This window comes from Vigna radiata, chromosome 1 (assembly GCF_000741045.1).
Source record: "Vigna radiata var. radiata cultivar VC1973A chromosome 1, Vradiata_ver6, whole genome shotgun sequence".
NCBI lineage: Eukaryota > Viridiplantae > Streptophyta > Magnoliopsida > Fabales > Fabaceae > Vigna > Vigna radiata.
Genome location: NC_028351.1, coordinates 33311710 through 33325997, shown reverse-complemented (window position 1 = coordinate 33325997; position 14288 = coordinate 33311710). Strand labels below are relative to the sequence as shown.

General features: G+C 32.4%; 1 protein-coding gene and 1 long non-coding RNA gene across 4 annotated transcripts; one reads left to right on the top strand and one right to left on the bottom strand.

Annotated features, from left to right (window-relative positions):
* The first annotated feature begins 1456 nt into the window (after window positions 1–1456).
* LOC106767907 (probable RNA-binding protein 18) lies at window positions 1457–3834 on the top strand. Of its 3 annotated transcripts, XM_014652875.2 has the most exons (5): window positions 1457–1635; window positions 2464–2527; window positions 3021–3088; window positions 3195–3321; window positions 3396–3834. In XM_014652875.2, exons 2-5 carry the CDS (start codon window positions 2525–2527, stop codon window positions 3672–3674), a joined length of 477 nt encoding a protein of 158 aa, XP_014508361.1. In that variant the 5' UTR covers window positions 1457–1635; window positions 2464–2524; the 3' UTR covers window positions 3675–3834. The 3 variants fall into 3 exon arrangements, with proteins under 3 accessions (XP_014508361.1, XP_022636348.1, XP_014508370.1); XM_022780627.1 differs by lacking the exon at window positions 3021–3088 and having other exon boundaries at window positions 1463–1635; XM_014652884.2 differs by lacking the exons at window positions 1457–1635; window positions 2464–2527; window positions 3021–3088 and having other exon boundaries at window positions 3385–3834.
* Window positions 3835–5796: 1962 nt separating this feature from the next.
* On the bottom strand, window positions 5797–9698 carry LOC111241386. Its single transcript, XR_002667336.1, has 6 exons — window positions 9564–9698; window positions 8090–8126; window positions 7918–7950; window positions 6769–6905; window positions 6088–6654; window positions 5797–5994 (listed from the first exon to the last, which is right to left on the bottom strand). It is a non-coding gene; the product is annotated as an uncharacterized LOC111241386 (long non-coding RNA).
* Between the last annotated feature and the right edge of the window lie 4590 nt (window positions 9699–14288).

Genomic DNA, 14288 nt, shown 5'->3' with positions numbered 1-14288 from the left:
AATCAAAATCTAAGTCCTAAACAATTAAACTACAATTATTACAAAAGCTTTTCATAACAAAAATAAGTCTTCAAAGGATCTTCATGAATCTTGATAAATCTTGACTTGATTTGGACATCATCAAAACTTCATCTTCATCATTTTGCTAACATTGTAAGCATTAGTGTCGTTGTTAAACAATTTGCATTTGAAAAGAGTTGAGTCATTGATATTTTCACCTTCAAACAAAGGTTTATTCAAGATTTCTTCAATTTCATCATCTTCATAAACCTCTTCAATTTCATCATCTTCGAATATTGAATCATCATCTTTAAAAAGCATTCCAGGCCAATTATCAATTCCTTCGAATGTCATTATGTTTGTAAAAATTTAGAGAAAAGTCAAATCTAAAAATATAGTAAAATAAAATAAACATGAGTAATGATTTTTCACACAAGTAATGATTCTTCATCTTGAAAACATGATTTTAACTCAAAGCATATCAATTATTTCATTATTCAAATGTTAAGCAAAGCAAATAAAGGAAGCCACCAAAGAAGAGAGGCCACATAATAGTCAAAATATACTACTACTTCTAAAATTTAAAAATGAAACTTAATAACAAAATGAATTTTAATAACAATCTAAAGGAAAAGATATAACACAACCCTCCAATCAAAAATCAACATCAACACTAAACAAGGGAGGGTCAAAATATCATATCTCCCTACTTCTAAAATTTAAAAATGAAATTTAATAACAGTGGGAAAAGATATAACACAACCTCCAATCAAAAATCAACATCAACATCATCAATTATTTTGTTATTAAAGTAGCAAACAAATAAACAAATCGAACAAGAACAACAAATTGGGGAATCACGGGGAATCACGGGTTATTATGTGAGAGAGAAACAAATTGGATAAATGAAAAAAATGGATTATGATTATATAAGTGTTTTTGATTTTTTTTATTTTAAGTTAAAAATAAAAATTATTAAAAGCCCCATTTAAAGTATGTCTTTATTTTTAAGAATAAAGATTTTTTTTATTTACTAAAATTTAATACACTTTGTTAAAAAACACCATCTATAAAAAAGAGATTAACAAACCATATATATATATATATATATATATATATATATATATATATATATATATTTTGTAATTTGGTTTTTGTTTTTATATTTTTTATCTCAACTGAATTTTAATATTTTTTTATAGAATCAATTTTCACTAGTAACATTTGCAATGCGTTAGTGTCAAAATATTTATTTAGCTTTATTTGTAATTGTAACTATCTTCGTGATATTTGAAATCCTAAGTGCGTAATATGAAATTTTCTATTGTCGATGGCATTTTCTGAAAAGTGTTTGGGTTTAAAATATTATTTTCTCATTAAATTGTGATGGAGGTGCGGAATAAAATATGGAGTGCAGGAAATAATTACCCAAGACGAACTGCATTTTGAATCGTGGGTTTGGGCCCATTTCATGAAGACCAGTTCAATGGGAAGGTGAAGCAACGCGACCTTGTTTGCTTCTTTTTCGGTTCTTCTTCTGCAATCTGCGTCAGATACAGAGTGAGGGGGCAAAACCCTAATTTATTGTTTTTTCCATCTGTTCGCCACAAACGACGACCATAATTTTATTAAACGGTAACCTTCTACCTATCTCTTAATTTTTCTTTAATAATATTCTTTCAGGAGTTAATTCTTAATTAAAATATAGGTAGACGAGATGGGTAATTTGGGGATAATGTAATTGATTGTTAATTGCTTGACGCAGGAAAAAAAAAATGGTGAATGTATCGTATAGTTATTCATCCAGTGTAATTTGAATGGGATTCTTTCAAGCTTTTTTTTTCCTATTTTTTTTTTTTTTTAATTTAGAGTGTAATTCTGCTCCTGAAATGAACTTATGAACCCATTTGGAAAATTTGCGAATTTGATTTTGCCGCATGGATGGATTATGCTAAAAATTTTCGTTTTTAGCTTTTGGGTTGTTGAAAATTCCTTTGGAAATATGTGCAACTGGGCCATTTCAGAAGTGCAGAGGGTGGTAACTTGGCATGTAATTGGTATTTAGGAAAACTTGGGATTCGTTTCTTATTTATTTTATTGCTTCTTCCAGTCGTGTTAATGCAAAGAGTTTAAGTTATATCCACTACATGCATCTAACAAGAATTTAGCTTATTGGTTGGCCATATTTGTAAATAAGATGATGTGGTAAAATGATCAAATCTTATTAGATGTTTAGGTAATAATGCTTTGTACTGATAATGTATATAATTAACTTCAACTTTATTTTGAATTTGCGATTGCAATGAATAATATTGCCTCTTATGTTTGGCTAAGTGATGATTGTACATCATGGAATTGCATTCAGTGGACTAGATCTAAGTAACCCTATCATTGTTGATTATGTCAATGACATTTGTGAACTTGCTGTTTTGAGTAACGTTATACTGGATTGTTCATTTGCAGGATGATGTGCATTCTATGATTCAGAGTTTTGGTTGAAGTATCACTTGTGTTCTTTGCTGTCATGGTATGTCAATGTGTATATTTGCTATTTGATTTAATTTTGTGTAATTTTATAAATTTTATTTTTGTGCTCTTCGTGGCTGGTTGAGAGATCTTGCAACTCATTATAGAATTGCTTGTCTGAGGGGGTTACGGTTTTGCATTGCTTTTGGCTTGTCAATATTTTTGTACTAGTCGAAGCATTACATGTATATCTTTACATGGAGCAAACTCTATCAAATGTAATGTAAGTATGTAGATATTCAATAATTTCTATTAAACTGAAAAAGGTATTACCAAAAAGGGTTTGACAAGATATCCTCCTAAAAATAGAGCTCAGAAAGAGCACATCCGATCTCATAGAAACAACACATTCAGGAATAAATGTAAATGTTGGCATTCTTAGAATCCTCTTAACTAATATGAATATGTTAAAGTACCTAAAATTGTTCATTTGAATTTTGCTATCTTGCATGTCAATTCTATGTAACACTTATTTTATGTATCACTTAATGCAGGATGCGAATATTGATGATAAGAGTGAAAGTAGACTATATATTGGTAACCTTGATCTTAGAATTACAGAGTGAGACTTGCTAACTAGCCACAAGACTTGACTTTGTGTTTTTGTTGTGTGTTTCATGCACATACTGTCATACTTATTCTTTCACTTTCTTTTCAATGCTTTCCAGAGCTTCTTTGCTCAAAATGTTTTCGCCTTATGGAAAGATAATTTCTGAGGATTTCTTATGGCACACACGTGGCCCAAAACGCGGGGAGCCACGAGGCTTTGCTTTCATCCAGTATAGCACAAAAGAGGTAAGTTGATTGCACTCACTACTTAAGTCAGTTTCTATCAATTTCTGATTTCCATCGTTAAAGTGAGAATGCAGGAAGCAGAATTAGCCAAGGAGAAAATGCATGGGAGGTTCGCCTGCGGCCGGCCGCTGGTTGTTCGTCTTGCCGGTGAGAAGTGCTTGCTGGAAACAGCTGATAAGTCTACAAAAGCAGCAAGTGAAGGGCACAAGATGCTTCTCATTGGTGGTGGGAGTGCCATGGGACAGACAAGTCGTACTGCAAAAATAGCTGCTATAAAAAATAAGTTGAAATCCTTAGAGGAGGAGAGTTCTAGGACCAAGAAGCAGAAGCAAAGTGACAAAGTGAGTATATAATGAAGGATCATTTCATAAATTTGAAATTCACTTATTTACTTCAGCTTATTATTTAGGCCATAAGTCAGATTGTAACTGCAGAGACTAACTTTTCATCTGAAATTATCCAAATTGAAATTTAACAGGGGAGTTTCTCCTTGAGGCTTTTAATTTAGAAAAATGAGGTTTATTTATTTTCTTAGAAAGTCATTGAAAAAGGAATTAAATATAAATTATTTTCTTTTTCATTTTTAGAAAATATATATTTTAAAAAAAATTAGGTCTTATTTTTTAGGGTTTAGGATTTATAACAACTGTGGAATCAATTGAAGTACATTACCTGAACATTTTAATATAATTTCATTTAACTACCATTTCCATGTATATTGTATCTCTTCAAGTCTTTTTATAACATTTAACGAGAAAGTTAATATGTTTAATCAATTCACCTTTTAGAAAACGAGGTATAAAGAATAGAAATATTCTTTAAAACATTTGAAATAATATGTACAGTTATTTTTAGTAAAATATTTCATTATCAACAAAAGTTAATTTTATGTTTTAATAAAATAATTTTACAATAAGTTCACATGAAAAATTTATTTAGATACGAAGGTAGAATATTTAAATTTACACTTAATTAAAAATTAATAGAAATTTATTATATCAAAAAAAATATTTATTATAGAAATAGGAAGAAAATTAAAAAAATGGGAGTTCCGTTGCTAGTATTATTACAATATGAAATTTGTCAGATTCATGAAAAATGAAATATAAGCAAAGGGGACACAAAAATGGTTGTGAAAAAAAAAAAATTAACCACCAATCCTTGCGTTTTTATGTTATGTTAATATCTTAAATAAAAAACTGTCTTCATCTTTTATTTTATTTTATTTGTTCTAAACTTTATATGAGCGCATTCATGAAGACAGACACAATCAATCCTTGTACTTTTTTTTTTTTGTCTTGTTAATTATGAACATTTGTCTATGTGTTTACAGCTCATTTTGGTAAGTCACAGTCAAAAAAATAATTTTGCAGAAGTCACACAAATTATATAAATAGAAAATTTTCATAAATAAATTAATGGATGACTTTCATAGAAAAGCGTTTACAAAATGTTTAGTATATAAAAGCATATTATATAACCTTCACCTGAGCTTTCCTACTTTTCGCCCATATCACATTATATTGTATAATCTGAAATGATTTTGGTTCTACTTTCTAAGATGCTATTGCATTTTCTGATTGGCGTCTATGAAAATTCAAGATCATGTGACCTATGACATTTAACATTAGATGTATTTCCTATGTGTTTCTGTAGTGGTTGCTTTTGCTCAATCCATGCATATGACATAATAGAATAGCCATGTTTGTTCCATTGCCTATAATCCTAAAACAACTTCTCAGTGTAGTCAACTTGTGGAACTCTAATTTCGTGATAAGTAAGAGTTGGTAAATTAGGTCTACAAGCACCTATGGCATCAAGCATATCTTGAAACTTTTCAACCTCACAAGATTGAATGACAAACCAACTTGGTACCGATGAATGGAGGGCTTTAAATTTTTGTCACATGCCTCTTTAATTACTAGTGCAAAATACATATATTACAATACAAAAAAAATTATTATTTAGTGGAGATTTATTTTTCATTTTACGAAGATTTTATCCTCCGCAAATTAATTTTTCAGGAGTTTTTCAAATCCTTGCAATTAGAATCATAACTATTAACTTACAAAGGTTTTTAATGGTTCTTGGTATTTGATGTATATTGTAGAAGTTTTTTATAAAGAATTGTAATCTCTTCTATTAGTGACTATTACTTTGTAGAGGTTTGAAACCTTCTTTATTTTCAATTATTTTACTCCAAATATTAATCCCATTTTTCTCAATTTTTTTTAGGTTAATACCCTATTCAATTTGACAATTATAATTTAAAAGTTTTAAGCCTCATGATTTTTATTATTTAGTTTGAGTTTACTACTTTATTTTGCTTGTCTTACATATGCCAATGTCACCATTGAGATGCTTATATTTATGTCAATAATATTTATTTGTAACAAGATTCAAATACGGTAATGAAGACAAAAAAGTATGACAAACTTCTTTTACCAAAGCGTTGAATTATATATCATTAAAAACATTTGATTCTCAAAAACACCATAGTGTATAAAAGTAAGTTAAATTGAAGCATAATTACAACTAAATTCATAATTACTCAAAATTCAGAATAAATATAGTTTCATCCTAAAAGACATCATAAACTCCTTAGATGTTGCTAGCATGAGATGATCCTATTATACCCAAAGGAGACTCGAGCTCATTTGCATCACCACCTTCCTGAAATGATAAAACAAAAATATTAAAAGTAGTAAGAGTTGCCTATAATTAAAGTATATTAATCACAATGCTTCAACTACATTAGTAACTTACTTAAGGTTGACGATCAAAGAATGAAGCCAATTCATCAGGAATCTTTCCTTCCTTCATTATGATGTATGCTTGAAGTGCACCCAAGGTTTTTTGAACTTGAGATTCTAAATTGTTGAACTTTTGTTGCCACTGATTAGAAGATGATGATGGGACAGTGGTATATGAAGCAAATTCATTATGATTCTCCCTCGGCCTTTCATTCAGAACATCGTTTACACCCACAGGTTGTGATCTACCTATATTAGTACCTTCTTGCCTATAATGCCCAAATGCTTCATTTATCATTGTTTCCATTGGATTTTCATTTCTTGAAATATCTTTTGTTTGTTTCTCACCATGAAAATTCCATATAACATAATTTTTAGGAAATTGTTTTAAAATCAAATGCTTGTGAACTTCGACTCTATTATGCTATTTCATAAATCCACATTTGGGACATGGGCATCGAATTGTATCTCGAATAACTCTATTCTCAAAAGCAAAATTTAAGAATTTTTCTAAACCAATAGAGTATTCAATCGTATTTCGAGACTTAGTGATCCAAGATTTATCCATTCAAAAGCATTCCTAAACAAAATGAAATATACTACCACATCAAAAAAATAACAATATTCATGGAATATACATACAGAGATTGAATTAATAAATAAAATGTTTTCAAATGAATTCAAATGTACTAACCTTGAGAACTGTGAGATTCCAAAGTTTGATGGCAGTCAAATACTAGAACAACTCAGTAACACAATAATAACACAATACCTCCCAAGCTTAGTATTAACACCAGCTTATTAATAAGCACGTTTTTATCTGTGGACTACCTACAAAGTGGTTTAGGAGAAAAGCTGAAACTATAAATTTATATTGCATTACTTGTAATTGGTGATAACCAGAAAAATTAAAAATATAGGCATTAACAGAAAATGGTTCATCAACATCAATAGAGTATGTTTGAAAGAGGGTTAAGGTAACATGGTTCCATGAGTTACAAGGATGAAAGCATCAACATCAATAGAGGGATAGGTGAATATGGTTCATCTTTTGCCATATTTATATATTTATTAGACTAGATACAAAGATAAATTTCAATTCACATTAAAGTTTAGTGATTATAAATATAGTAAAAATAATGATCAAAGTTGTATTGAAAAACTATTAATATTATTATAAACAATTTTTAATAAAATTTTAAAAAGTTTATAACATGCAGGCAAATTAGAAAAACAATTGATATATAACTATAATGTCTATATTCTAATTTTTCTAGCATGATTAAAACACTTAAAAAAATCTATTCTAATTTTTTTACCATGACTAAAACATTTAGAATATCACGTTTTTCATTCAGACTACATATACACCAATTAATACTAATTATGATCTACTCAAGCTAACAACATATATGACATCACTAATAATACTTCAACCTCCAAGATATGCCACTCTAATTATATAAGATTTAAAACACTCAATATCTAAAGTAAAAATAATTTATTAGATATAATAAATCATATTTTTTTTTTTTTACAAAATCCGAAAATGCTTTAGGAATATTTTATTTTTAATTTTAATTGAGTTAAAGTTTGTTCCTTATTTGTAGGAGTTAGTTAATTTTTGAATTATGGATTAAAATAATGGATTAAAATTAGGATAAAAATGTTAGTGGGTAATTGTTTTTTTTAAGTTTTAAATATTGTACAGTTTCTTATTATTTTACAAGGAAGAACACAAAATTATTTTTGCTTCAAATACGTTACTGTGTTAGGTTTCTTAATCCTTAACATTTTATTCAACCATATACACAATCTTAACTAATAGAATCAGAAACTTTACCTTCGACACTTTCTTGAAGAAAAGACTCGTAACCTAAATCAGAATAAAAATACCAAATGACAACTTATTATGGCAAAAAAAAGAACTAGAATAGAAAATTTCCAAAAATATTTAACAAAGACAACTAACAAAAGGAGAGAAGCAATAGGGACATCGTCATCGAAAAACTTACCATTCAGAATAGATCGTTTAGTTGCCTTTGCATCATACTGAAATATACACAAAAAGGAAAGAAAACTAGGAAAATACTCAAAATAATGAAACAGATAAAAGTAGATAAAAAAGAAAATTGTTTACATTTTTAAACAAGTATCAATAGAGGACACAAGAATTCTTTTGCAATGATCAGATCATCATCTGTAAATCAAGCTAATTAAAGTATTTAAAAACGAATGTCTATAGCTATAATATTAAAAGGAACAAATCATTCTTTAATAAGATGAATCTGATCTGACCAAAAATAGGTTTAGAGGGTAAAAACTCATCCCAAAATAATCAAAATAACATTCAAGCATAATTCCTTTTCCTTTTCTTTTTAGGTATTTAAATCTTCAATTCATTTTAAGATGATTGGGTAATAAGGACTGCACTTGATAATTTATGCTTGCATGAAGAGTTCAACTGAATGCAGTTTGTGGTAGAATCCTTCACTTCTGGAACCACCATCACTGCAGAAACTGGACATTATCTTTAGATTTTGTTAATTTTTCTGAATTAGTAAATAGATTTCATAGAGTTTTGGATTACTCCAGTACGTACACATTTCTATGCAATAAATATGGGGCAATAACTTATGATTTGAAATAGTGTTCTTGGCTAAGCCTCCTTTCTCATGTAGTTTTCTGCATATTGGTAGTTTGGTGGTTGCAGAATACTAATTTTCCAGATTCTGATATTGCTTTCATGATTGAATTGTTCCACTGTTTGTAACAGTTTTCATTTTATGAGAAAAATCCCTAAATTGCAAACACAAAGTGGAAGAACTTTTCAGGCTTCTTATGTTTCTCTGTAGAACATAATTTATGTAATCTATGTAGTCAAAATCATCCACCAATACCAAACCTTACTGCTGTTATTTTACCCATTTATGACATAATTTTGTTCTGGGACTAGGTCAGAATTAATAAGACTGTCAAAATAACACTCATTTACGACATAAATTTCAAGGCCGTTCAACACTCAAGCATCTTCAGAGCTCAGTACCGTACAAATCTATCAATTATCAATTCTATAGTAGTACACAGTGTTCCATCGTCAACAATTAGCAACTATATGGACAGATCATGCAACAAAAAACATTGGAAAACAAACTACAAAATTGCATACAAAATACTTCCAAAAAACAATTAATTGACCTACGACAAACAATTACAATCATCAAACCACGACAATGGGGGAAAACATTGTTCAGAAAATAACAAAAGATTACATGGGCAACACAGTTCTTTTTTAAAGCGAGTATCCAATGACGGGAAGCAAGGTCAAACAAGTACCGAGATTAAGATATACCAATTTCCTATTCAAAAAATTATTTAATGGATGAACGAGTAAGAGTGTGGAAGTGAAAGAACTCAATTTACCCATGTCGGGCAGAAGAGGGTTCAGAAGAAAAATCAGAAAAACACGACTAGGTAGAAGAGTTAAACCTGGTCGCGAGCATACTGATTTCTTGAAAAAGGCAGGGCTTGCGCACTGGTTTCCTAAACGTGGCCGGCAACCACGCTTGCTGAACCTTCGTCGACGAGAAAAGAGAAGAGAATGCAACAATGACTTGATCCACTAACAACGATCACGATGAAAGAAATGGGTTTTGACACGTATGCAATGTTAAAATAGTGTCAAAAAAATGATGTTAAAATATCATTTTCTTAAGTAACAAGATTGAACTTTAGAAAATATATTATGAATTATGGAGGTTATAAACCTCTTCAAACAAAATAAAACCTATGTAATTCTTAACAATAAGACCACTCTTCATAATCATTTTAAAAGTTTTTATAACCTTCATTAAATAATATTTTTTTATAATGTAACGATATTTTTGAGCAATATATAACATGGATTAAATAGATAATCGTTGTAATGGAGTAGCACTTACTAGGATAATAATACTTTGACATTCAGGATGTGACAATCTTTTTACACCATCACGTGTCACATTCTGGGTGGTCCATGTGTTTTAAAAATAAAATGACAGAATAATGTAGATTCACTGTGGAGTTCAAAACAAGTGGCATATTCAAATATGCCTTCTTGGTGCTAAAAGTTAGCCTAAACTACCTAGTTATTTGTACATTGCTACCACTTTCCTTTCTGCACCATCACTTTAAAGAAAAACGTTTTTCTTAGATGTACTTCGATATAAATGTGTTCTTAAATGATAATTAATGAATTTTATAATAAAATTGGTTAAAAATAAACTGTGGAGTTCAAAACAATTGGCAAATTCAAATATGTCCTCTTGGTGTTAAAAGTTAACCTAAAATACACAATTATTTGTACATTGCTACCACTTTCATTTCTGCACCATCACTTTAAAGAAAAATGTTTCATTTGGGATGTACTTCGATATAAATGTGTTCTTAAATGATAATTAATGAATTTTATTCAATAAAATTGGTTAAAAATAAACTGTGGAGTTCAAAACAAGTGGCAGATTCAAAGAGGCCCTCCTCGTGCTAAAAGTTAGCCTAAACTACCCACTTATTTGTGCATTGATCCCAGGTTTGTTATTACACATTGAGTCCACGTCTGTTAAAACACGTGGACCACCCAGAATGTGACACGTGGCAGTGTAAAAAATTTGTCACATTCTGGGTGTCAAAGTATCATTACTCCAGTTACTAATGACATCCGATGTAGTATATCTTGTACATGTGTGTAAATCCTAATTTTTATTTTTATTTCCCCCACTTTGTTCATCTTCATCGTTCTCGCATGTCCTTTCTCTTCCATCTTGTAAGTTTTTAAAAAATAAAAACAGAAGAATATTGGCTGGCTGGAAGTATATTTTATTATTGAATGCAACTTAATTTAAATACATAAAGAAATAACTAACTAGAAGATCACAAATTCTAGCAAATACTACTAATAACTTGCCTACAAAATAAGAAAAAACTGATTGACTAATTAAAATAAATAAATCTTATATCTTCCTAAAATCATGCAACTAACAAGAGAGTTCTCAACACTCCTCCTTGCCTTGGAGGCTGCAAACTCCTAGCTTATTCCTTAGGAATTCAAATCTGTTGAGTGGAAAAGATTTGGTAAATATGTCAGCAGCTTGGTCTTCCGTGCAACAGTAGACTAAACATGCCTTGCCACTTTCTTGAACTTCTCTTAAGTGAAACAATTTCACATTAAAATGCTTGGTCTTCCCATGAAATACAAGATTATGTGAGATTGAAATTGCTACTTGATTATCAAAAAAAACTTATGTGCATTTATCTTGCCTCATACCCAAATCTGTTAAAATATTCCTCAACCAAATAACTTGATTCACAGCTGCTACAGCTGAGTTTTGACTGAGTGATGAGTGCATATTTATGTCCACATTTATGCTTTAAAATTCAAATTTTTGATGAGATATTTGTGCTTAAATGGTTAATTTAAAGTGAATTTATGTGAAGTTGAATTGTTGGGTTTTAGAATTAAAGAGGCTTAAAAAATGATTTTAACAGGCAATTCTTGGATGTTCTAATATTTATTTGTGCAGCTGAAGTTAGAGTTTTGTTGGTCCAAGTTGCAATTTAAAGCCCAAAATTAGATTTTATTTGAAAAATAATGTCCAGATGGGCCAAATAAGCAACCTTTTCTCTTGCACCCCCAGATTTCCCTACATGCACCCCTCAATTTTCAACCAGGCCAACGACCAAGCCCAAACACTAAACTTTTTCTCCCACACCCCTAATTTTCCTACCCATACCCCTCCTATCACTAACTAAGTCAGACTTCACCATATTATGCCACGTGTCCAAATCCTCCACACACAGATCTGTCCAACCACAACCTGCCACATCAGTCCTCATGCCACATCATCATCTTCAACCCTTCTCCAGAAACCCTAATTTCCAAATAGAAACCCTAGCCGTCGCAGGGGCCGTAGCTGCACCACATTCTTCGCGCTGCCACCACCTTGCCGCCGACCACCCAACGCGTCGACGTCTTCTCCAACATCGCGCAACCATCTTCACAGCCAGCAACACCATCTTCTTCCTCCGCCGCCGCAGGAACGACCATCACAGCGCCTCCTCCATGGCCACCATGCCTCAACCACCATTGTGCATCAGACCATCACTGAACAGCGACGTTGCCAAATGCTTTCTCCGCACCAACCATGAGTCCATCTTCCACATGCAGAAATCGCCAACTTCCATGGCTGTCGCGACTCCACCATCTCCGCAGCACCGTCCTTGTCACTGGCTACCATGGACACCACAGTTTCTACATCAATAGTCGCGAGCAAGCCGCAATCGCACACACCTGCAAAATCACCATCGCACCACCACAGTCTCACCATTTCCAGCACCTGAAATCAAAACCAGACCTGCAACAAACAACAAGAAACCAGAGAATCCAGATTCGTCTTTGCCTCGCAATTTCCAGATCTCTCCATGTTTCGAGCAAGCACAGCATCACGAAGTTTTTCCCAAATCTGCAGAGAAGACGCGCAGCGGCACAAGCACAAGCTTCCCTTTTCCCCAATCTGAAACCCTAATTTTGGGTAAGGAAGTGGGAGGACACGTGTCAAGATCTTAGTGGTGCGTCATCTTTGAGTCAAAGCTGGTCAAACAGGGGTCTTTGTGAAAATTTTTGAGAATTCTGAAGGGGCTAAAATGCAAATAGAGGAAATATCAGGGTATTTGTGCAATTATGGAAAGTCTGAAAAACTAAAAGATAAATTCAGTTGTTACAGAAAATATCTTCCAAATAATGTTATAATTATCTAAATCTTTTAGTTATTTGGAAGATATAAGATCAAAGATTCTATCAACTGAATATTCAGAGTCCAAGCCCAATCAAGCCTATATAAAGAGACCCAGGGAAGACAGAAAAGGCATTCATTCATTCATCCACCACTCCTTTCACTTTTCTTTCATTATGTGTTTCACTCCATTCATGGAGAGCTAAGCTCCTAGGGCTATTCTACTGTAATTTCATTATGGATTCTGAGGTTAAGTGAATTAATGCAATTGTTTATTTTGATTATTGATTTAAGTTGTTCTCTCTTTATGTCTTTCATTTCTCTATCATATTAAAAGCAAAGATTTTTGCATAATTATGTGTTTGAATCTACATGCATATTAATTATATGAGTTTTAGGGTTTCTAGTAGAGCCGTCAAAATGGGTCACAACCCGCGAGCCAACCCGGCCCGTCACGGGTTCGGGCCGGGTTGGGTTTGAAAAATACAACCCACTTATATGCGGGTCAGATTTCAACCCGGCTCATTTAGACCCGGCTCATGCGGGTTGAACCCGTGGTGAGCCGGGTTGGCCCACCAACCCACCTACTGATAATGACATATTTTGCTATGATTTCAATAGTGAATTGAGAGAAAATGTCAACTCTTTCTTAGCTTTATACCTTCCTTATGCCTCAATTTGTTAAGTTTCTAAGTAGCTACATCTTTAGTTGAATTCATTTAAATTGCTTCACTAATCCCCACTTTTTGGTTGTTAGATCATGTACAGGAAGCTTGTTTGCTAAACCGACGAATGGAAGAACCACAGAAGCAAGAATGAATGTAAAAGAGGAAATTTTGAGCAAAGATTGTTGTTGCCGCAGGGGTGCAGCTGGGGTGCAGCTGAGCCCCATTCTCCTCTGGAATGCTGTAGCTGGGGTGCAGCTGAGCGCCCTACTCTTTGGAAGGCTGTCGCTGAGGTGCAGCTGGGGTGCAGCTGAGCACCCTGCTCTCTGTAAAGCTGCAGCTGGGGTGCAGCTGAGGTGCAGCTGAGCGCCCAGCTCTCTGCAAGGCTGCAGCAGGGGTGCAGCTGAGCGTTGGCAATGCTAATGTGGAAAAATTAGGTTGTTTTAGACCTAAAACGCGAGGGGCTTTGAATCTTTTTGCACCCAAACTCGTTTTCTCTCATTTTGGAGCTCTTGGAGGCATCTTGGAGTTGGGGAACACTCCTTCTTCATCCTTGGATCTCCTTTCTTCTTCCATTTTCACTATTGTTGTAAGCTCAAGCTCTCCATTCATGGAGAGCTAGTTTCATTGTTGTTGGGGGATTGTTGTAGCCACTGAACTTTTATGTAAATCATTTTGTTTTGAATGAAAAGATGCCTCTTTCATTGATTGCTAGTGTTTGATTTCTTCTCTTAATGCTTGTTGTGAAATTGCTACTCATAACTTGATTTTAGGGTTGCTTA